This window comes from Lepus europaeus, chromosome 1 (genome assembly GCF_033115175.1).
Source record: "Lepus europaeus isolate LE1 chromosome 1, mLepTim1.pri, whole genome shotgun sequence".
NCBI classification, from domain to species: domain Eukaryota; kingdom Metazoa; phylum Chordata; class Mammalia; order Lagomorpha; family Leporidae; genus Lepus; species Lepus europaeus.
This window is the reverse complement of record NC_084827.1, coordinates 183,302,837-183,325,070: the sequence shown is the minus strand read 5'-3', so window position 1 is coordinate 183,325,070 and position 22,234 is coordinate 183,302,837. Positions and strand designations below refer to the sequence as shown.

Here is a 22,234-nt window from a genome sequence, read left to right as displayed (position 1 = left end):
CGGGGTCTCTGTGGTGACTCCGCGCCTCTTGCCCCCACCACGCTCCTCCTCTCAGAACGAATCCACCTCAACACCTGGCCTGTTCCCAAGCTGCGCCCCTGGTCCGGGCACCGCCTGGGCTCCTGCGCCCCCACCACTGTGGACAGGCCCCTCTGGGGCTGTCCTGGACCTCACCCTGGCCCAGCTGTGCATCCGGCCATCCTGCCCATCAGGGCCCAGGTGGGTCCCTCTTACCTGTCTCACAGGTGAGCCCCCCGAAGCCAGCCGGGCACTGGCAGCTGAAGCTGTTGACCCCGTGGGTGCAGGTGCCGCCGTTCTGACACGGGTGGGAGGCACACTCGTTCACATCTGGAATGGGTGGGCTGGGACCTCAGTGGAGGACACCAGGCTCCAGGACGTGCCAGGCGCTTGGGGGCAAGGTGGGGTGGGGGACAGATGGGGCAGCCAGGGGCGGCAGCCTTGCCCACCCAGCATGCCCCCCATGCCCCAGGGCCCCTGGCTGCCCCTGCGGTGCCCTTCCCGTCCCTGGCGCCCGGCCCAGTCCCTGGCCGGCACTCACCCAGGTGGCACCTCCGCCCGGTGAAGCCTGCGAGGCAGGAGCAGGTGTAGGAGGGGTTTCCCGTGACGCAGTCATCAATGCACCTGCCACCATTGAGGCACGGGCGCAGGGTGAGGCACACGGAGGCTGCGGACAGGAAGGGGCCGGGACTCACTCCCACCTCCTGGACTCAGCAGGACAGCCACTAGAAACGGCCACGTCTGCCTCCCTGCCTGGCCCCTACGATGTGCCCGGTGACCGCACAGCTGCTGCACAGCGGCCACAGGTCTCCAGGCGGAGCCGGGCAGGTCTGCGCGGGTTTCCTGGTGACAGTGACCTAAGCTTTGCTCCTGGCCCCGAGCCACCAACACTCACAATCTCCGCGTATCCCCTTACCAGGGCTGGGGAACCAGTTTTCTGCCGAGGGCCACTGCGGTATTTATCACAGCGTTGGGGGCCATACCAAATTCTCACCTTACAAATCAGCCTGCCACCGAGCTCCTGGAATCAGCTGCCCCTCCCTCGGCAGGGCCACAGTGAGCAATTTCCTGGGCCTCACACGTTCCCCACCCCGTGTCCCAGACCTGCCACGGACACTTCCGGAACCGCGGCTAGCTCCTGGTTCCCTTGGGCGTGAGATGAGAGGCGGGCACCCAGCTGTGTCCATCAGCGTCCCTCACAGCCTGCCAGCCAGCTCAGCCTCACAGGGTCAGGCAGGTGGGCAGCCTGGCTCCCGCAGCACGGGGCTTCTGAGATGCGTGGCCCCAAGTATCCCAAGGACTCAGGTGGCCGGACCCTGGGAAGGCCCAGGGGACAGCCTTGCTTCTGCCCGCTCAGCTGCGCTGGCCCTGATGCCTGAGCTTGCCAGCCTGCCTGCGGCAAGCGGGGTCTGTGGCACCCCACTTTCTCGGGAGCCAGACCCCCACGCACTCCCTGCAGGCGTGAGCTGGCCCTCCCTTCTGAGCCAAGGTGCGGCTCTGGAGGCCTCCGCATGCTGGCGTGAACACACGGGGCTTCCTCCCCCTCCTCTCAGGGGCCGGGCAGTGGCGAGAAGCCTCCACACGGGGATCAGGGCTGGCTGGACCCTCTCCTGCGGGCTCCAGGCTCCCAGCCCCACCTGCACCTTGTGCCTCAGCCACGTGGCGACCTCGGTGCCGCCGGCAGGTGCAACAGACTGGCTGGTGTATGAAGCTGGCCAGGTGAGCCCGCAGCCCACGGTGGGGGCCGGGGCTCCAGGGCTCAAGTAGCCTCAGACTCCAGGGGGAGCCCGTCCGCAGGCTGCCCTGCAGCACGTGTCCCCGCCCCACGCGCCGGCTGTGCCTCCCTCCCCTAACCCCGTGGCGCGTGCCCATCTAGAGCCCCTCTCCCTCCTCATCCCCGAAGCACGTGTTGGCTGTTGGGGACTCAGGGTCGGGAAAAGCGGCCCCAGGGGCAAGAGGGGGGCTCTGTGCTGCTCTCCTGGGGGCCCCAGGCTGGGCAGGGCTGGGGGGCCCCGCGCCCCCGTCCCCACAGGTGCACAGATGTCCCCTCACCCCGGCTGCTCGTGTGCACTGGGCCGGAAGGACCCTGGGTTTGTCAAACACCGAAGTCTGGAAGCTAAGAGCCTGCTCACGGGGGTCCTGGGGGGTCGCAGGAGGCTGGGCCAGGCAGGAGGATGCGGTGCGCATGTGTGGCGCCCCCGCCCCTCCCCCAGCTCCCCGCAGGGCACCCCATCCCGCTCAGCCCCACGCGCATGCGCACCCGCTCGGGCCTCTTACTTGTATGGCCGCAGCCCCCCACGCGCACCTGGGCATCATCGATTCTGAACGCCCAGCGCCCGGGCACGCCCACGTTGGTGGTGGTCTCCACCTCGGCCATGTCCGCCGTGCGAGAACCGGGGATGCTGAAGTAGCGCCGCCCATCGCCTGCGTTGAAGCCGGCCTGCGGTGGGGGGAATGCGGGGTCAGTGTGGGCTGGACCAGGCTGCGGCTCTCCGCCTGACCCAATGCGTGGGACAGGGTCTGGCAGGCCCGGGGGAGGTGCGGACGGCCTCCACGGGGCCCTGCGGGGGCCGCCCACCTCCCAGCAGGGCTCTGACCTCAGCCAGTGGCCCCTTTCGCACCTGCTCACCCGGGCATGGCAGGGGCCCCATTCTGGAGGGGAGTGGGCCTGGCCTAGAGGGTGGGTGCCTGCAGAGAGCTGCACCCCCGGGGGGCCTGGGCACCAAGTCCCTGGCTTTCCTGCCGGCCATGGCTCCAGGGGCCACTGGCCAGGCTAGACCCCAGGGCAGCCGGTGCGCACAGAACCACTGGGCTATGAGCGGCTTGGGGATGCCCTGTCACTGTGGGCTCCTTGCTGGCCTCTGCCTGGGTGTCTGGACTAGAGGGGCGCCTGCCTGCAGTGGGGAGCGGGGCCCCAACGGGGCCAGCCCGCACCTCTTACCTGGGCCGCGATGCCTCCCAAGCCGTTGGCGTCGCCCCCGCTGCTGGCGTGCGTGCCGGTGGTCCACGTGATGGACTCGTAGTTGAAGATGGTGAAAGACAACTTGCCGTCGGTGATGAGCACCGTCTGGAAGGTGTTCACCTGCGGGGAGGGGCTGGGTGGGTGTGTGCAGCTGTGGGGGAGGGGCTGGGTGGGGTGGGGCTGGGTAGGGCATGGGCACCTGGGGGGGAGGGGCTGGATGGGTGTGTGCAGCTGTGGGGGAGGGGCTAGGTGGGTGTGTGCAGCTGTGGGGGAGGCACTGGGAGGGGTGTGTGCATGAACAAACCCACGAACAGCAAAGGGGGAAAGGTAAAAGAGGACGCTGGGAGAGGGGGCGGGGCGGGTGGGGCCTCCTGGGGCACGGCCTCAGGACGAGCAGGAGGCTGGGAAAGGACCAACTCCCAGCCCTGAAAGTAAATCATGGGTCAAGGGCGGCTTTAAACACAGCGGGTGAGAGGCCCGGGGGCGGGGGGGGGGGGGGGGGAGACCACGGCGCCCGTGCAGCCGCGCGAGCTGGCGTGAGGAACGGCGCTGTGCGTGTGCCCGGGCTGCTCTGGGAACGGCTGGCGCTCAGACCCAGCGGCCCCAGCGCTTACCAGGTAAATGCAGATGAAACTGCGTCCCGAGAAAAAGGCCAGAAGCAGCGCAGGGGAACGGGTACAGAGGACCGGAAGGGCTCAGGGCGGCTGGCCACGGCTGGCTACAGCTGGCCACGGCTGGCCATGGCTGGCTACGGCCGGCCACGGCTGGCCACGGCTGGCTACAGCTGGCCACGGCTGGCTACAGCTGGCCACGGCTGGCCATGGCTGGCTACGGCCGGCCACGGCTGGCCACGGCTGGCTACATCTGGCAGGGGCCAGGACTCCCCCTGGCTGCGGGGAGAAGCTTGGGAGTGGGGGCACAGGAGGAGGACAGTGCAGTGAGCTGGGCTGTGGGGACCCACGTCTGGGGCGGCACTGCCCTCCCTGCCAGGGTGGGGCCCTGGGTGAGGCAGCACTGGCTGCACAGAGCCCACTCGGCCCCTGGTCCTGCCGCTGCCCATGCAGTGGTGAAGGGAGCCCCGGGCGCTGAGGAAGCTGGGACCTGTGGTGCATCATGGGAAGCAGGCGGGGCCCTGGGAGCTGCCGAGGGCCAGAGGCTGGGCTTGGATCTCAGCTGCCCACCCGCTGCTGGACGCGCCGTGCTCACCCTGGGCTGGGCGGCTCCGTCGCCCCCTTGCACACCCTGGGCCACGTGGCTCCGTCTCTCCCATGCGCACCCTGGGCCACGCGGCTCCATCACCCCCACGTGCACCCTGGGCTGGCAGCTCCGTCACCCCCCTGTGCTCACCCTGGGCTGCTGGCTCTGTCACCCCCATGTGCCCCCTGGGCTGGTGGCTCCGTCTCTCCCATGCGCACCCTGGGCCACGCGGCTCCATCACCCCCATGCTCACCCTGGGCTGGCAGCTCTGTCACCCCCCTGTGCTCACCCTGGGCTGCTGGCTCTGTCACCCCCATGCACACTCTGGGCTGCTGGCTCTGTCACCCCCATGTGCCCCCTGGGCTGGCGGCTCCATCACCCCCATGCTCACCCTGGGCTAGCAGCTCCATCACCCCCATGTGCACCCTGGGCTGGCAGCTCCGTCACCCCCCTGTGCTCACCCTGGGCTGCTGGCTCTGTCACCCCCATGCACACCCTGGGCTGGTGGCTCTGTCACCCCCATGCACACCCTGGGCTAGCGGCTCCATCACCCCCCTGTGCTCACCCTGGGCTGCTGGCTCTGTCACCCCCATGCACACTCTGGGCTGCTGGCTCTGTCACCCCCATGCTCACCCTGGGCTGCTGGCTCTGTCACCCCCATGTGCCCCCTGGGCTGGCGGCTCCATCACCCCCATGCACATCCTGGGCCACGTGGCTCCATCACCCCCATGCTCACCCTGGGCTGGTGGCTCCGTCACCCCCATGCACACCCTGGGCTAGCGGCTCCATCACTCCCATGTGCCCCCTGGGCTAGCGGCTCCGTCACCCCCACGCACACTCTGGGCTGCTGGCTCTGTCACCCCATGCTCACCCTGGCCACTCCTGAGCCTTGTCCACTGCTCTCTACCCAGACCTGAAACAGTGCTGCCACCCAGAAGGTGCCCTAGAAAATGTTTATTTTAGGATGTTTTTATATATTTTTCATTTTCTCTGAAAGGCAGAGAGAGAGAGAGAGAGAGAGAGAGATCTTCTATCTGCTGGTCTGCTCCCCTGATGCCTGCAACAGCCAGGGCTGGGCCAGGCCGGATCAGGAGCTTGGGACCCCACGCGGGTCTCCCACACAGTGGCAGGGTGCAGGCACCTGAGCCATCGCCTGCTGCCTTGCAGGTGCACCAGCAGGAAGCTGGTGTTGAAGTGGAGCTGGCACTCACGCCCAGGCACGCTGGTGTGGGTTGTAGCGGTCCCCCTTTTTTTTTTCTTTAAAGATTTTATTTATTTATTTGGGAGATAGAGTTACAGACAGTGAAAGAGAGACTGAGAGATCTTCCCTCTGCTGGTTCACTCCCCAAATGGCCGCAATGGCTGGAACTGTGCCGATCTGAAGCCAGGAGCCAGAAGCTTCCTCCTGGTCTCCCACATGGGTTCAGGGGCCCAAGGACTTGGGCCATCTTCCACTGCTTTCCCAGGCCACAGCAGAGAGCTGGACTGGAAGAGGAGCAGCCAGGACTAGAACCGGTGGCCATATGGGATGCTGGCGCCGTAGGCAGAGGACTAACCTACCGCGCCATGGCGCTGGCGCCGCAGGGGTCCCTTCTTGACCGCGGTGCCCACGCCTGCCCCAGGATGTTTGCCAAGTGCGTAAGCACTCAGCTCTGCAGGAGCCGTGGCCGCCCTGTGCCCGCCCTGTGCCCGGCGTGGGTCTGCCAAGTGCCCGTGGCCGCCCTGTGCCCGGCGTGGGTCTGCCAAGTGCCCGTGGCCGCCCTGTGCCCGGCGTGGGTCTGCCAAGTGCCCGTGGCCGCCCTGTGCCCGGCGTGGGTCTGCCAAGTGCCCAGCTGCTGTTTCAGGCCCCTCGGCCCTGGCTAAGTGACTTCTGTTTCCCCTCCCAGAGTGGACTGGGGGCCATGCCCAGCAGGTGAGGGCCCTGGGGCGCCCCCCGGGGAGAGCTGCACTCACGGGAGAGGAGGCACTTCCTCCAAAGAAGGTCACGCGGTACCAGGTGGCCACGAAAACCCAGGTGGCCGAGAACTCCGGGAGCTCAGGGAAGTAGCGCCGGACGTCCTCCGTGGCCCTGCGCAGTGTGGCCGGGTCCGTGGCCTCCCTGTAGTACACGTCGCCCCCTCGCCGGTTGTCCACGTCTGCCCAGAAGGCGGCCACCACGCAGCGGTCCTTGGCGATGGGGAAGGCCACGGGGGTGAACTGAGAGACCTCCTTGAGGAAGGAGATGATCCCGTTATTGTTCACCTGCTGGGCAGAAAGGCGGGTGTGAGGGGAGGGCGGGCACCCAGGAGGCTTCTGGGAGGAGGCGGCTGACAGCATCACCAGCCGGACCCACCCAGCGCGACCCCCCCGCCCTGGCCATGGGCACAGCACCTGCGAGGCAGCCGCCCGCCAACGCCAGGGTGGAGTCCAGGTGCTGTGGGGGCAAGGGGGCCACGGAGACAGAGCTCCGAAGACGAGGACCCAGACAGCCACCACGGCCACAGTGGACAGCACCCGACATGGCACCACCCGGCCCCAGAGCCTGTGGTTCCCAGGCCCCGGCAGGCACCGGGGGGCGGCAGTGGGAGCAGTCGCAGGACCAGGGCTTCACATCTGGAGAACCCCCCTGCCGCCTTTGGGGGAGCAGGTGCCGTGTGACAGCCCTGCGACACGGTGGGAATGCACACCTCTCTCCTCTCTGCCCAGAGGCCCAGGCCAGAGCCGAGAACTGGGACTCAGGCCGGGTCTCCCAGGCAGGTGGCAGGAACCACCACGGGCACCAGCCAGAAGCTGGAGTCAGGAGGGGCCGGAGGTGACCTGGGACGTGGCATCCCAGCCGAGGCTCAGCGCTGAGCCCGATGCCTGCCCGCACCTCTCTGCTCTTAAAGGCACAGCCGGGCAGTGGACAGGGAGCGTCTGTGAGCAGACCCAGCACTCAGCGCTCTTTCCCCACTTGGGAGCCGCAGCAACAAAGCAGACCTGCGGTGTTCATAACCTCGGGAGCGCGAGAGGAAACCATCGAGGCTCAGAACCAGCTCCGATCCGGGAGCCCGACACGGCCTGAATGCCGAGCTGGGACCCCATGGCCTCGCCCTCACCCAACAGACCAGAAGGAAGCTCTGGCGTCTAAGTCCAGAGACTTCCACGAGGCCGCTGAGCCCCTCAGGTGAGAGCTGGTGGGAAATCCACACCACAGAGGCGGGCGTGGCTGTCCCCAGTGCCCCACACGGGGGCCACTCCATGCCCACTGCCAGCCTCCAGGTGACAAGAGCTGACCTCATGACCCCGGATGTGGAAGAACCTTCCTGGCTGTGATACCAAAGTCCCAGGTGACAGAGATGGATGAGCGGGACTTTGCCATGAGCGCCAGACCAGGGCCGCGACCTGCCTGCCTCTGCCCCCTGGCTCCGGCTTCCCCGTGGCCCCCACTGGGGTCCCTGCAGCTGGAGGGGCAGTGGAGACAGCCCCACGGGCCAGCTGGGTGTTCAGAAATGTCAAGAAGCCAGTACATCAGATCCCACACCCTGGACGGCGGAGGTGGCCACAGTGGCCCAGGTGACCATCTCAACCAAGCTCACCACGTGGCAGAGGGCACCAGCGGATGACAACCCGAAACTAGGAAAACGCCGAAGAGGAAGCTGGGAGGAAGATAATCCAGCTCAGCACGGGGCCCTGGGAAGAGGCCTGTGAACACTGGAAGGAGAATAAGCCCCAGGGTCAGGGCCCCAGAGTCAGGGCCCCAGGGTCACAGCCCCAGGGTCAGGGCCCCAGTGTCACAGCCCCAGTGTCACAGCCCCAGGGTCAGGGCCCCAGTGTCACGGCCCCAGTGTCAGGGCCCCAGGGTCACGGCCCCAGGGTCACGGCCCCAGTGTCACGGCCCCAGGGTCACGGCCCCAGTGTCACGGCCCCACTGTCACAGCCCCAGGGTCACGGCCCCAGTGTCACGGCCCCAGTGTCACGGCCCCAGGGTCAGGGCCCCAGGGTCAGGGCCCCAGTGTCATGGCCCCAGGGTCACGGCCCCAGTGTCAGGGCCCCAGTGTCAGGGCCCCAGGGTCAGGGCCCCAGTGTCACGGCCCCAGTGTCACAGCCCCAGTGTCACGGCCCCAGTGTCAGGGCCCCAGGGTCAGGGCCCCAGTGTCACAGCCCCAGGGTTAGGGCCCCAGTGTCACAGCCCCAGGGTCAGGGCCCCAGGGTCAGGGCCCCAGGGTCAGAGCTCCCTGGCATCTGAACACAAAGACCTTGGGAACAAAGCCAGGAGACAGCAAGAACTTCCGTGACTCCGGGCCAGCGCTGTGGTGTAGAGGGTGAAGCCGCCCCCTGCCACGCCGGCATCTCATCTGGGCGTGGGTTCAAGTCCACTTCTGATACAGCTCCCTGCTAATGGCTCAGGCACTTGGGCCCCTGCCACCCATGTGGGAGGCCCTGGATGGAGCTCTTGGCTTTGAAGGAAGAATCACAGGGCGCCAGCACCTCACATCCATTATGCTACTACTACCGCCAACCCCGGGGCAGCCAGGGGAAGGCGGGAATGCTTGTGCACTGTTGGTGGGAATTACACAGCACAGCTGGGCCAGCGCTGTGGCTGCCACCTGGCATCCCATGTGGGCGCCGGTTCAAGTCCCGGCCACTCCCTGCGGATGGCCAGGAAAAGCAGCAGAAGACGCTCCCCCAGGGAAGGCTCCCCAGGAGAACCCTCCCCGCGCAGCACCACCGGGCTCCCCCACCCAGCAGCACCGGGCAGTGACCCTCAGGAGGAGGTCCCCGATTCATACTCAGCAAACCCCGTGTCCTGGAGGGGGGGGGAATGTGGGAAGAAGCGGACCCCGTGCCCTCCTTGGCCCCAGCCTGTGCTCAGCTCTCTGCTCTCTGCTGAGCTGCCCACCTGGCCTGCCAGGTGCCCAGGCCTGAGCGGCTGGGCTCTGATTCCGTCCGCAGAGGCAGATGCCCGGCCAGGAAACCTGGCTGCCTGCTGACCACTGCTCTGTCCACGTCCGAACTCTTGCTTGTGCGAAGACAAGAACCTGTTCCCTCATCTCCCTCACAAAAGGCAGTAGCAGGGTAGCTGTGTGGCCAGCAGACAGCCGGAGCTCACGGCGCGGCTGGCAGACGGACAGCCTGGTGCTCACGGCGCAGCCGGTGATGCACAGCCCGGTGCTCACGGCGCGGCTGGCAGACAGCCTGGAGCTCACGGCGCGGCTGGCAGACGGACAGCCCGGTGCTCACGGCGCGGCTGGCAGACGGACAGCCCGGAGCTCATGGCGCAGCCGGTGATGCACAGCCCGGTGCTCACGGTGCGGCTGGCAGACAGACAGCCCGGACTCACGGCGCAGCCGGTGATGCACAGCCCGGTGCTCACGGTGCGGCTGGCAGACGGACAGCCCGGTGCTCATGGCGACAACGGCAGCTGGGCGTCAGCTTCCCGCTGCAGCAGAACATGAGTGACCTGGGCACAGAGGATGCCGGGCGCGTCTGCTCCAATATGACACAGGTGCACCTGTGGCCACGGCGGCCCTGTGGGCAGGGTCTCAGCCGCGCTGCCATCACACGGGCGGTCAGTGTCCCACAGACGCCTCTGTAGCCACTTTCAAAGCTTCAGAAAAAGCAGGAAATGTTCTAGAAAAATACAACTCATCAGAAGTGGCGTGGATGTTGGCATGAGTGGCAGCCTCCCGGGAGCAGGGACAAGGCCATCACAGTGGCCAGGACGCCCAGGCGCAGGCAGTGGTGTGGGGTGGGGCCCTCAGGTCCCACCCGGAGATGCTGCAGCTGCCCCCCACGGAGCTCTGGTGGCAGGATAAGGGTGGCAGGCCCGGGGTCCGGCCAGAAGGCAGCGGGGGCATGACCGCTGAGGCTGGGGGTCCCCACTGCCGAGGGGTTTTCAGTGGAGTTGTGGCAGGAGAGGCCTGTGGGGCTGGGATGCTTGCAACCAAGAAGTCAGTGTGGGACCCTCACCAGGGTGGGGGCCAGGTCCTTACTCACGTGCCCCACCTGTCAGGGCCAGGGTCCTCGCTCACACCCCACCCACCAGGGCCGGGTCCTCACTCATGCGCCCCACCCACTAGGGCAGGGGCCGGGGTCCTCGCTCATGTCCCCCACCTGCCAGGGCCGGGGTCCTCGCTCATGGCCCCCACCTGCCAGGGCCGGGGTCCTCGCTCATGCCTCCCACCCACCAAGGCCGGGGTCCTCGCTCATGCCCCCCACCCACCAGGGCAGGGGCCGGGGTCCTCGCTCATGCCCCCCACCCACCAGGGCAGGGGCCGGGGTCCTCGCTCATGCCCCCCACCCACCAGGGCAGGGGCCGGGGTCCTCGCTCATGCGCCCCACCCACCAGGGCAGGGGCCGGGGTCCTCGCTCATGCCCCCCACCCACCAGGGCAGGGGCCGGGGTCCTCGCTCATGCCCCCCACCCACCAGGGCAGGGGCCGGGGTCCTCGCTCATGCCCCCCACCCACCAGGGCAGGGGCCGGGGTCCTCGCTCATGCCCCCCACCCACCAGGGCAGGGGCCGGGGTCCTCGCTCATGCGCCCCACCCACCAGGGCAGGGGCCGGGGTCCTCGCTCATGCCTCCCACCCACCAAGGCCGGGGTCCTCGCTCATGCCCCCCACCCACCAGGGCAGGGGCCGGGGTCCTCACTCATGCCCCCCACCCACCAGGGCAGGGGCCGGGGTCCTCGCTCATGCCCCCCACCCACCAGGGCAGGGGCCGGGGTCCTCGCTCATGCGCCCCACCCACCAGGGCAGGGGCCGGGGTCCTCGCTCATGCCCCCCACCCACCAGGGCAGGGGCCGGGGTCCTCGCTCATGGCCCCCACCCACCAGGGCAGGGGCCGGGGTCCTCGCTCATGCCCCCCACCCACCAGGGCAGGGGCCGGGGTCCTCGCTCATGCGCCCCACCCACCAGGGCAGGGGCCGGGGTCCTCGCTCATGCGCCCCACCCACCAGGGCAGGGGCCGGGGTCCTCACTCATGCCCCCCACCCACCAGGGCAGGGGCCGGGGTCCTCGCTCATGCGCCCCACCCACCAGGGCAGGGGCCGGGGTCCTCGCTCATGGCCCCCACCCACCAGGGCAGGGGCCGGGGTCCTCGCTCATGCCCCCCACCCACCAGGGCAGGGGCCGGGGTCCTCACTCATGCGCCCCACCCACCAGGGCAGGGGCCGGGGTCCTCGCTCATGCCCCCCACCCACCAGGGCAGGGGCCGGGGTCCTCGCTCATGCCCCCCACCCACCAGGGCAGGGGCCGGGGTCCTCACTCATGCCCCCCACCCACCAGGGCAGGGGCCGGGGTCCTCGCTCATAGCCCCCCACCCACCAGGGCAGGGGCCGGGGTCCTCGCTCATAGCCCCCACCCACCAGGGCAGGGGCCGGGGTCCTCGCTCATAGCCCCCACCCACCAGGGCAGGGGCCGGGGTCCTCGCTGGCCGCCTGCAGCTGCTTTGAGAAGAAGCCGGAAGACGTGGGGGCTCAGCCCTCCCTGCTTTGTTGGTCCCGCTCCCCAGCAGCCAGGCCGCCTGGCCCACAGCGGGTGGGGAGCTGCCGAGGTGCGCGTGGCAAAGGGGGCGTCTGAGCGGCACGGGAAGCAGCAAAGCTCCTTCCTCGGAGAGGCTGTGATTTGCATAAAGAAGATCCCAAGGAATCCGCTACTCAGAGATCAGACCCAGCCGGGGGCTCGCCGTGGCACCGCACTCGCGGTCAGTGGCACCGGGCGATGCAGACGCGGAGTTGGGAGGACAGCGCCCCAGCACCGCGGCCGTGACCCCGGGGCAGATCCGTCCCGAACTCTTGCACTAAAAGCCACACACGCTGCTGAGAGACATTCAGGACCTGGGAAGCCCAGGGCCTCTGACGGCAGCACCACCCAGCTCACTTCCTCACCACGAGCCGGGCAGCAGGAGGGCTCCCCGTGCCTGACCCCAGCTCTGACTCCGACGCAGCCGGGGGCGGGAGCCCAGTCCAGCACAGAGGGCGCGGGGGCCCCACCTCAAGCCCCGTGCGGAAGGAACGCAGCCAGGACTAATGTCCCAGCGCGGGGGCCGAGCCTGCTAGCCCGCAGGAAGAGATGGGGCCTGTGGTCTGCGGTCAGCCGGCGCTCTTGGGCCCAACACTGACAGTACAAGACAACAAAAGAAGAACACGCGAGCTGGGTATTACCAGAATGAAAACGCAGTATTTTAAAAATATTTTAATTTTATTTGAAAGGCAGAGCTAGAGAGAGAGATCTTCCATCTGCTGGTTCATGGCTGGGGCTGGGCCAGGCTGAAGCCAGGAGCCCAGAACTCCATCCCGGTCTCCCACGCAGGTGCAGCGGCCCTTGGTCGTCCATCCTCTGCTGCCCTCCCAGGCCACAGCAGGGAGCTGGGTCAGAAGTGGAGCAGCCAGGACTTGACCTGGTGTCACACAGGACGCTGTACCACGGCCCCGGCCCTGACACGTTTGTCCTGCAAAGGCCTCTCTGGGCACAAGGAGAGGGAGTCGGCCTTGGGTGCCATGGTTAAGATCCCAGCGGGGTTTGAATCCAGGCTGCAGTCCTGATCCCCACTTCCTGCTGATGTTGACCCTGGCAGGAAGCTGGGCTGGCTCAGGGCAGGGCCGGGGGCTCCCCACCACCCCTGTGGGAGACCTGGATGGAGCCCTTGGTTCTCAGCTTTGGCCTGGCCCAGCCGTGGCAGCTGCAGGCATTGGGGGGGTGAACCAGTGGATGAGAGCACTTGATAGACTTAAAAATGGACATGTGACCCCCAGGATGGGAGACAGAGCTCAGACCACAGTGTGACAAGGGGCGCAGCCCGGAAAACGAAGACGATTCGAGCTCAGCGGGGACAGGGCACCAGCTCGATGGAAATGAGCAACGCTCTTGCACGGCCATTTCTCCAAAGGAGAGCTGCAAGTGGGCGATCCTCACTGCCGGCAGGGCGGCGAGACCCCAGCTCTCCCAGCAGGTGGTGCTGGGGAGCAGCCGGGGGACGTGCGGCGGTGCCACCATGTTGGACAGCGTCTGGGAGGCCCTCAGTGGTCAGACAGGGAGTCCCCTGTGTCCCAGCATCCCACTCCCCGGCAGGCATCATGTACACCCAAGAGACAGAACCACGGCGCCCCCTGGCTGTCCGGCTACCACCAAGTGCAAACCGAGACAGCCCACGGAGAAGTGCAGGCGGTGTGCACACAGCCAAGACACCCCCTGGCCCCCCCGGCCGGCAACACACAGGCAGTGAGTGGGCGGAGTCTCCTCTGGTGCCAAGGAGAAATGGAGCACTGGCTCCCGCGGCTGCATGAGTCGCGAGGAGCCAGCCAGAAGGGACGGCACGAGTCCATGCGTGGGAAATGTCCAGCACAGGACTGTGACCAGGACTGCCCTGCTGGCATGGACGGGGCAGGGCCAAGGGTCCTGGCTCAGGGCTCCGGGCTTGGGACAAGAAAAGTGCCCTGGCTCTGGTGGGCGTGCCGCTGTCCCTGCACACACGTCCCCTGTGAGAGTGGACTGTGTGGAATGTGAATGCACTCCGCGAGGAGCGGGCGGGCACGAGGGGGGCGGCCGCGGTGCTGGGCAGGGGCCACCTCCCGGCTGGGCTGCCTGGCCACACTGTCCCGTCCTGGGGCTCCTGGTCTGGGTCCCACCTCTGCATCCCACACAGCTGCCCGGCCGTGTGCACCTGGGGAGGCAGCAGGTGCTAGCTCAGCACGAGAGCCCCCGCCACTCACGCAGGAGACCCAGGCTGCGTTCCTGGCTCCTGGCTTTGGCCTGGCTCAGCCCCAGCAATTCCAGCGATTCCAAGAGGATGCCGGCATCGCACCTCGGAGCGCTGGGCTCGAGCCCTGACCCACCTCCCTGTCATGCAGACCTGGCAGGCGGCAGTGACGGTCCCATAACTGGGTCCCTGAACTCAGCTGCCAGCCCCCAGTTCCAGCCTGGCTCGGTCCATGGGTGGGCATTTGGGTGAGTGATCCAGCTCTGGCTCTGTGTCTCTCAAATAAAAAGGGAGAGCGAGAGCGAGGGAGAGAGAGCGAGTCAGCCCACCCCTCCCTGGAGCCCAGCCCGGCCCCCGGTGCTGCGGGTGCCCTGGCTCTCGTGCACTTGCCGGGGAGGAAGGAGGAATAAACACCGGTCCCAGTGGGGCCTGGACGCCTCGCCGTGTGGTCCCCGCCCTGGGTGTCAGGGGACGGGAACAAGCATCGGGTGTGGAGAACTGAGGGCCCACAGATGCCCCCTGGTGGCCTCCTGTCCCTCTGCAGACTGAGGGCCAAGAGAGGGGACGCCCTCCAGTCCTGCAGCGCCCCCTGCCTGTGGTAAGACACAGCTACACACCCTGAGGCCTGGGCACTGGCACACAGGCTGGTGTGACCCTGGGGCAGACAGACACAGGGGGATGGACGTGCACACACACCCAGTGGGGGGAGGGCGGGAGGGAGCGAGAGGAAGAGTGAGAGAGAGCGAGCGCTCCCATCTTCCAGCTGTTGGTCCATTCCCCAGATGCCCGCAGCAGCTGGGCTGGAGCTGGGAGCCTGAAACCCCAGGCACATCTTCCACAGAAGCCGCAGGACCCCAGCTACCTGCGCCAGCCCGAGAGGGAAACGGGGCCGGCGCTGTGGCGCAGCAGGTAAAGCCGCTCACTGCCTGCACTGCCAGCATCCCATACGGGCGCCGGTTCAAGACCCAGCGGCTCCATTTCCAACCCAGCTCTCTGCTGTGGCCTGGGAAGCAGTAGAAGATGCCCAAGTTCTTGGGTCCCTGCACCTGAGTGGGAGACCTGGAGGAGGCTCCTGGCTCCTGGCTTCAGATGGGCCCAGCTCTGACCATTGCGGCCAATTGGGGAGTGAACCAGTGGATGGAAGACCTCTCTCTCCCTCTCTCTCTCTCTCTCTCTGTGCCTCTCCTCTCTCTGTGTAACTCTGCCTTTCAAATAAATAAATAAATAAATCTTAAAAAAAAAAAGAAAGGGAAACTGGAACTTGGCAGGAGCCCGCGGCAGGATTCACAACCCCCGTGCGCGTGAGGGACGAGGGGCTGAGCCAGACCCGCACTCCCGCGCTGCCGTCGGCCAGAGGACAAGGGCATCCTGCCACCCACTCTGCAGACGCGGTCCCAGGGATGACCATGGGAAGACACCCCCACCCCTGCTCTGGGACCCGCAAGTGTGGGAAACAGGAGGAGCCAGGGCGGGTGTGTGGGGGCGGGGCATTGGCCGCTCGGGTGGGAGGGGTGTGTTCCGCACCGTGGCTGCTGGAGTGACCGCAGCAACCCGGGCCAGGTCGTCAGGGCACACACCATGAAGACGGACACCTCCTGCCCGTCAGTCTCGCCTCAGGACCACGAGAGCAGCCCCAGGTGTCCCCGGCCAGCAGATGAGCACCTGCTACAGCAGCCGCACGGAGCCAGCAGCTCCACACAGGGCAGGTGGGGCTGCCCGGGCGCCAGATGGAGCCATGGGACCCCAGGGGCCTGCACGACCAGGTCAGACCCTCAGGGAGAGGGAGGGGCTTCCCCGTGTCCTTCCCTGCGGTCTTGCTGTCCGGTGCCGCCCTGGCTGTGCCCCCAGCCACCTGTGGGGCCTGCGGCCTGGAGCTCAGGGCTTGCAGGTGTGGTTCTGGCATCGTGCTGCTCCCACTAAGCACCCACGGTCCAGGTGGGTGGCCACGTGCCGAGCCGAGCGCGCTGGGCAGGGTGGGCTGTCCCTGAGCCCTCACTGCGCCCTCACCGTGGCGGGCGTGTCCTGGCCCCTGCTGAGCCATGGGCAGCACAGAGGCTCTGGGGGAGGGACTCTGGGCAGCACAGGGCGCTACCAAGCAGCCCAGGCAGGGCAGAGGGGCGGGGGGTGGAGCCCACTCACACCCAGCGCTGAAGCAGGGGGGTGGCCCCTGTGAGCACCTGAGGGCGGGGTCCACGCAATGGCCATGAAAGTTCAGCAGTCTCACTGCCCCTTGAGGGATGAGGCCACCAGGGTCAGCCAGGGGACTTCCTGGAGGTGGAGGCCCTGCCCTGCTTCCCCAGAGCTGTGTCCTGTCCTGTGGCCCAGGCCTCTCTGAGGCTGCGCTGTGGACCCTGCAGACTTGGGGTACTGCCCGGGGCTCTGGGCCCCTGCACACAAGGGTGGTTCTGGCCTTCCCCTCCCCAGCAGCAGCTGCCGCCCTGGGGGTCCGAGCACCTGCTCCCCCACCCCAGGCCTGTCACTCCAGCTGCCGCAGCCTCTCCCTCTCTTCTTTGTGCAACGCCTCCTGCCTCAGCTGCACCCCAGGTGAGGGCCCGTCCAGTCCTGCCCGACCCCCGATGCCCTTGGACGTGTTGGCCTGCTGTGCCGTGCTCCAACCCTGCTCCGTGTCCATCCGTGGCCTGGGCAGCCACCTCCCACCTCTCTTGATGCCCGTCACCCCCAGCCTGCTCGGCTCCTCCTGGTACCTCCTGCACCGGGTACTGGAGTGCAGCACTGGTCAATTTTTTTCCTCAGAATTCACCAAACCCTGTATCCACTAATGATGAGTCTGAATGACTCCCAAGCAGGACAAAGATTAGAAAAATGCACAGCCACGCAGCCAGCTAACATCACACAGGAAGCAGTATGAGCGCCCCGCAGTGCAGGGCCGACGGACGGCATCTTTAACAGTGGGCAAACTCCCACGGAATTCCAACACAGACACAGAAAACCCACGCTCAACCGCCACGCCACTTGGCAGAACCTGCCACGGGACCACGGCGGCCACGACAGGGAGGACCGCACGGCACTGCGGGTGCACGGTGCGCCTGCCAGTGCGTCGCATCCCTTCAGTGTCAATCGACCATTTACAGCACACGTCCTAACATGCGTCAAGTCACACACATGACGAGGGCAGCACGGCGGCCAGGAGGGGAACACGCGTGAGCACTGTGTGCGGCTCTGACACGGCACTTGGCCTTTGGAGATGAAATTTGTTAAAATTGCAAATCTCAGTTGAAGACGATGCTAGTTTTACAGTGCGCTTCACACCCAGAGCAATCAATAAAAATGGGCTCCAGGTGCTCAGACAACGGTGAGACCGAGTTTCTAAAACCCCAGCACGGGGCCAGCGTTGTGGTGCAGTGGGTTAAGCTGCCGGCCGGCTGCAAAGCCGCATCCCAGGTCGGAGTCCGGCTGCTCGGCTTCAGATCCAGCTCCCCGCTGATGCACCTGGGAAACCAGCAGCTCATGGCCCAAGTCCCAGGGTCCCCGTCACCCTAGTGGGAGACCCGGATGGAGTTCCCAGTCCCCGGCTTCTGCCTGGTCCAGCCTCGGCCACTGTGGTCATTTGGGAGTGAAGCAGTGGATGCAATGGGCGCCCACCTCAGCCTCCCCACTCCTCACGGGGCCGCCCGGCTCTGCTGCAGCGCCCTCAGCCGAGAGCTCCTCAGAAACCAGAGGCCTCGGAGAACAGAGGCTGAGTTCTGTCCTCCTGTGTGGCTTCCGCCCCTTTGCCCCACATCCACACACAGAGGGGACGTCTGGATGCCAGGACCCCACTCCCGACCACGAGCCTCCTCCTGAAGCCAGCCTAGCGACAGGGCTGTGGCTGCGTGGACACAGTACCCCACGGTCAGGCAGCGGTGCCCATGCCCCAGCTCGGACCAGTCCTGGGAAAGGCCAGGAGAAGCACGGTGCAGAGCGCCCCAGTGGCCAGCAGGTGGACGTGGCTCAGGGGCTGAGACCACCTCTGAGCCTGGTGCCCAGGGGACAGACGTGGCCACTCATGGGCCCACACCCCAAACAGGAAAACATGTGAGGCTGGAATGGACTCGGGCGGCGGCCAGCACTGGGGCCAGGGCACAAGGGGCGTTGGGGAGGCCCCGAGGAGGGGGAGTTGGGCGCAGGCGGTCACTGTGGGGGCAGTCAGCACCCACAGACTTTTGAGCCCTTGTTGCCCTGTGCTCAGAGGTGGGCGGGCGGAAGGGAAGGCAGAGGGCAGGGAGCAGGCCCAGCAGGCATTCGGGCAAGTGGAGATGCAGGCCCGGACCAGGAGGTGGCCGAGCAGTCGGGGGCAGCAGGACATGGGGTCTGAGGGCCCCTGCCTGCGAAGCTCAGCTCCTCCCAGGGCTACCCGGCGACCCAGGCCGATTGTGGCCATCGTAGGCCAGCACCCACAGCCCAGGTGGCTCCGGCTGCCTCCTGGACTCCACCTGGCCCTACTTGTGGGGGCTGCTTCCTCCTGCTCTGCCTCCTCCAGGTACCAGCAGGGAGGCGGTGCAGGGGGCAGGGGACCCCAGCAGGATGAGCAGCCTGGAGCTGGTCCCTGGGCCGAGGGCACCCGCACCTGCTCGGTGGTCCGTGGGCTTGGGGAAAGGCCGAGTGGGCAGGGAGCCTTCTTGTGGCTCTGCTGCCGGGTCACCTGTGCCCAGGCCTGGCTTCACTGGGACACCCTAGGGGCCAGGGAGGACTTTCCTGATGGCTTGGAGCTGGGGCCGGACGCGTGTCATGGGCATGATCCATCAGACAGGGGCGCTGCACTGCACAGACGGGCAAACCGAGGCTCAGGAGGTCACGGCTGGACGAGGGTCACCGGGCCCGTCCTGAGCTGGCCAGTGCTGTGGGAGGGGCCGGGCTGGGGCGGGGTGGGGATGGCAGTGCAGGGGCAGCCTGGGTGTGCAGCCATGCCTCGCTGCAGGCCCGAGCTGCGTGCGGCCAGCCAGAGGTCAAGGCCAAGGCCGCTCCTGCCTGTGGGCTCTGGGAACACTGTCCACCTCACTGCAGGCCCTTCCCGCTTCCCACCCAGGGGTCTGCATTCCTTGGACCGGGCCCAGGGTTTTCCAAGATGCACAGCGGCTGCACAGCCAGAGGGACCCAGGTGGGTGGGAGGAACCTCAGTGGGGGCCTAGGCCCCGCCCACCTCTCCCGCAGCCCGGCCCCGCCCACACCCCAGCCACCCCTACCCTGACCATTGCTGGGGCATCAGGGCTGGGAGGCAGCTGCTCCCAGAGGCCACAGCATGGTCTTGTGCATGGCCTGGGCAGGGGCCTGGCACATTCCCAGAGTGGACGGCTGCACCCCACTGGTCTGCAGGCCACGTCCAGCTCTCTCTGCCCATGGCCTGGCAGGTGCCACACCCACGGCAGTGACCATGGCGCTGAAGTCCAGCCACACCACGTCCTCGCTGTGGGCTGTGGGAAGCCTGCCTCGCCAGGGCCAGGCTGGGCAGCACCCTGCGCCCGCTGGCTTGCTCCTGCCACAAGCCTGCTCGGCCCAGCACCCAGCTGCCTGACACAGGCTCCAGGGCTCTGAGGGGACCCCTGTGCCCTGCTGGCTGTGGACCAGGTGGAGCCAGGGGCATCCAAGGCGGGTCCTCTCCTCCCCGGGCAGTGTGGACGCCCCCCACACGTCTGGATGCAGCTCCCTACACTGCTCCCTCGAGAGCCCAGCGTCCACACAGCAGGCGCCAGCGCCTTGCTTCTGGAAACCCTCGCGGTGGGCGCCGCCTCTGATGGCCTTTCGGCCCAGAGCTGTCCCTTGGGGGAGGCTGAGTTTTCACCTGTGACATCAGTGCGAGGAACACTGTGACAAGGTCCCGGCAAGCAGGATGACATCTCCCGCTCCTGGGCCCCAGTGCTGTCCACCCAGCTCCAAGGGACTTCACGGGGCGGCACCTACAGACCACTGTCGCATCCCCCAAAGCTGCCACTGAGGGGGGCCTGGCCACAGAGCCTCATGGTGGTGGCAGCAGCCCCCGGGGGCGCTGGGTCAGGATGGCCACAGGCGGGGAGGGCGTGGGGACGGCGGCGTGGACGGCGGCGTGGACGGCGGCGTGGGGGGCAGGGCTGGGGCGGCACTGAGATGAAGGAGGTGGAGGTGGGCGGTGTGGGTGTCGGGGCGGCTGTTTCCTAGGTGGGATCTGGGGGCATCACAGGTCCTCACTGCAGGGGTGCCCACGGCCCTCGGAGCCCTGGAGAGGGACGTGGCACCGGGCCAGCAGCTAGCTGTCCCTGCACTGGGTCCCCAGGTAGCCCCAGACTCAGGAGGGGAGGGAGGAGAGGAAGGGGGGCGTGGTGAGTCGGCGCTCCCTGCCCAGCGTCCCTGGGGAGGGGCCACTGGACCTGGGGGTCAGCGGGGAGGTTCTGAGAGCTGTCCAGGCGGAGCGCCCCCGCGGATCAGCGGGTCCCTGAGGCCCCGGGGACACCGGTGCCGGCTGCCCCTTCGCTGTCTGAAGAGCCCCGCGGGCCGGCGCCGCTCGCCGCGGCCAGGGTGCCCGCCCCGCCCGCCCGCCCGCGCCGCCGGACGCTGTCCTCAGTCCACCCCTGGCCGCCGCGGTGCCAAGTGGCTGGCGGCCGCGGCCGGAGCCGGGCGGGCGGGCAGGCAGCACCGGGCCAGCGCCCTCCCCGCTACTCACGTAGAGTCCCGAGTGCTGCGCCCCGAAGAACGGGAAGGGCGCGGAGAGCGGCTGCAGCCCCGAGCCGCCGTCGTCCCGCCGAGGGGTGGCGGCGTCGCCGCGCTCCGCGCCGAACGGGTAGAAGTCGGCGAGCGCCACGGCGCCCCGCGCCCCGCGCGCCCCGAGGCCCAGGGCTGCGGCCAGCAGCAGCGCCCAGGCGGCGCCGCGCCGCATCGCCGGGTCTGCGGCGGGGCCGCGGCCGGGCCAGGCCGGCCTCCGTGCAGAAGGCGCCGTGTGGGACCGCGCTGGCCGGCCCGCCCTGGGGCCGCGGCTTAAATACCCAGCCTGGGCGGTCACTGCGGGGCGGGCCGGGGCGGCGCCACGCCGAGTGGCGACTCTTAAAGCGCCAGCCCACGGGCTCCCCCTCCCTGGGCGCTCGTGGGGGCGCAGGTCCCCCCTCGCGACGGGCAGGGCTGCCAGTAGCCCGGGTGCCGCCCCCTCGACCCGATCCTCCTACCTGGGCGCAGGCCCAGGGGGCTTCCTGGGAGCTGTCTTGGGTCTGGGGCTGGGGGAGTGCACGGCCACACCGGGAGGATTCCTGGAGGTTTTCCCGTGGGTCCAGGGAGGGCACGACCACCACAGCACGGAGACTCCTGGGTAAAGCGGACTCTCCTGGAGGGGCCTGGGCACAGGGCCAGAGGCCCCCAGGCTGGGGGGCACAATTTGGAGTGGTGCCCCTCCCAGCCTGTGTCCCCGCCTCTCGGGGGACACTTCTGTGTCTTGCTCATCTGGGGCCTGGACCCCTGGGGCCTCAGCCTCCACCTGCTGTTGGCCCAAGCTGTGTTGGGGGTGTGGCTACAGGCGGGGCTCCATAGCCAGAGCAGGGAGCATGGGGCCTTCCCTGAGAAGGGGTGGGGCCCAGGTCCTGCACTGGCTCTGCCTCCTGTCAGTCACACCTTGGAGACCCCCCACCTGCCCAGCACGGGGTCTAAGGAGACCTCATTTCTGGGGGTCAACCCCCCACACCACCTGGGAGATGGGGGGGAGAGAGAGAGAGAGGAGGGGGGAGAAAGAGAGAGGAGGGGGGAGAAAGAGATAGGAGGGGGAGAGAGGAGGCGGGGAGAGAGAGAGAGAGGGAGAGAGAGAGAGGAGAGAGAGAGAGAGGAGGGCGAGAGAGAGAGAGGAGGGGAGAGAGAGGAGGGGGAGAGAGAGAGAGGAGGGGGGAGAAAGAGAGAGGAGGGGGGAGAAAGAGATAGGAGGGGGAGAGAGGAGGCGGAGAGAGAGAGAGGGAGAGAGAGAGAGAGAGAGGAGAGAGAGAGAGGAGGGGAGAGAGAGGAGGGGGAGAGAGAGAGGAGGGGGGAGAAAGAGAGAGGAAGGGGGAGGGAGAGAGAGGAGGGGGAGAGAGGAGGGGGAGAGAGAGAGGAGGAGGAGAAAGAGAAAAGAGGGGGGAGAGGAGGAGGGAGAGAGAGGAGAGCAGAAGGAGAAGGAGGGGGAGAGAGAAGAGGGAGGAGAGAGAGAAGGGGGAGAGAGAGAGGAGGGGGAGGAAGAGAAAAGAGGGGGGAGAGGAGGGGGAGGGGGGAGAGAGGAAGCACCTCCTGCTTGAGCTGTGATCTTGCTCTGTACAGGGGTGAGCCCAGGCTGAAGAGGTAATGGGGGTGGGGGCCAGGTCCACCCCAGGGCCAGGACCTCCCCAGGGCCAGGTCCACCCCAGGGCCAGGACCTCCCCAGGGCCAGGTCCACCCCAGGGCCAGGACCTCCCCAGGCCCGGTGCCCACCCCCAGAGC

General features: G+C 67.7%; 1 protein-coding gene across 1 annotated transcript in view; it reads right to left on the bottom strand.

Moving 5' to 3' along the window:
• The window catches only part of SNED1 (sushi, nidogen and EGF like domains 1), a 74,837-nt gene extending 54,153 nt beyond the window's left edge, over nucleotides 1-20,684 (bottom strand). The window contains exons 1-6 of the mRNA XM_062194158.1: nucleotides 20,472-20,684; nucleotides 6,131-6,418; nucleotides 2,960-3,100; nucleotides 2,296-2,458; nucleotides 560-685; nucleotides 235-348 (exon numbers count right to left, since the gene is read on the bottom strand). Of these exons, the coding sequence (XP_062050142.1) occupies nucleotides 235-348; nucleotides 560-685; nucleotides 2,296-2,458; nucleotides 2,960-3,100; nucleotides 6,131-6,418; nucleotides 20,472-20,684 (1,045 nt within the window). The remainder of the gene's footprint in view (nucleotides 1-234; nucleotides 349-559; nucleotides 686-2,295; nucleotides 2,459-2,959; nucleotides 3,101-6,130; nucleotides 6,419-20,471) is intronic.
• Between the last annotated feature and the right edge of the window lie 1,550 nt (nucleotides 20,685-22,234).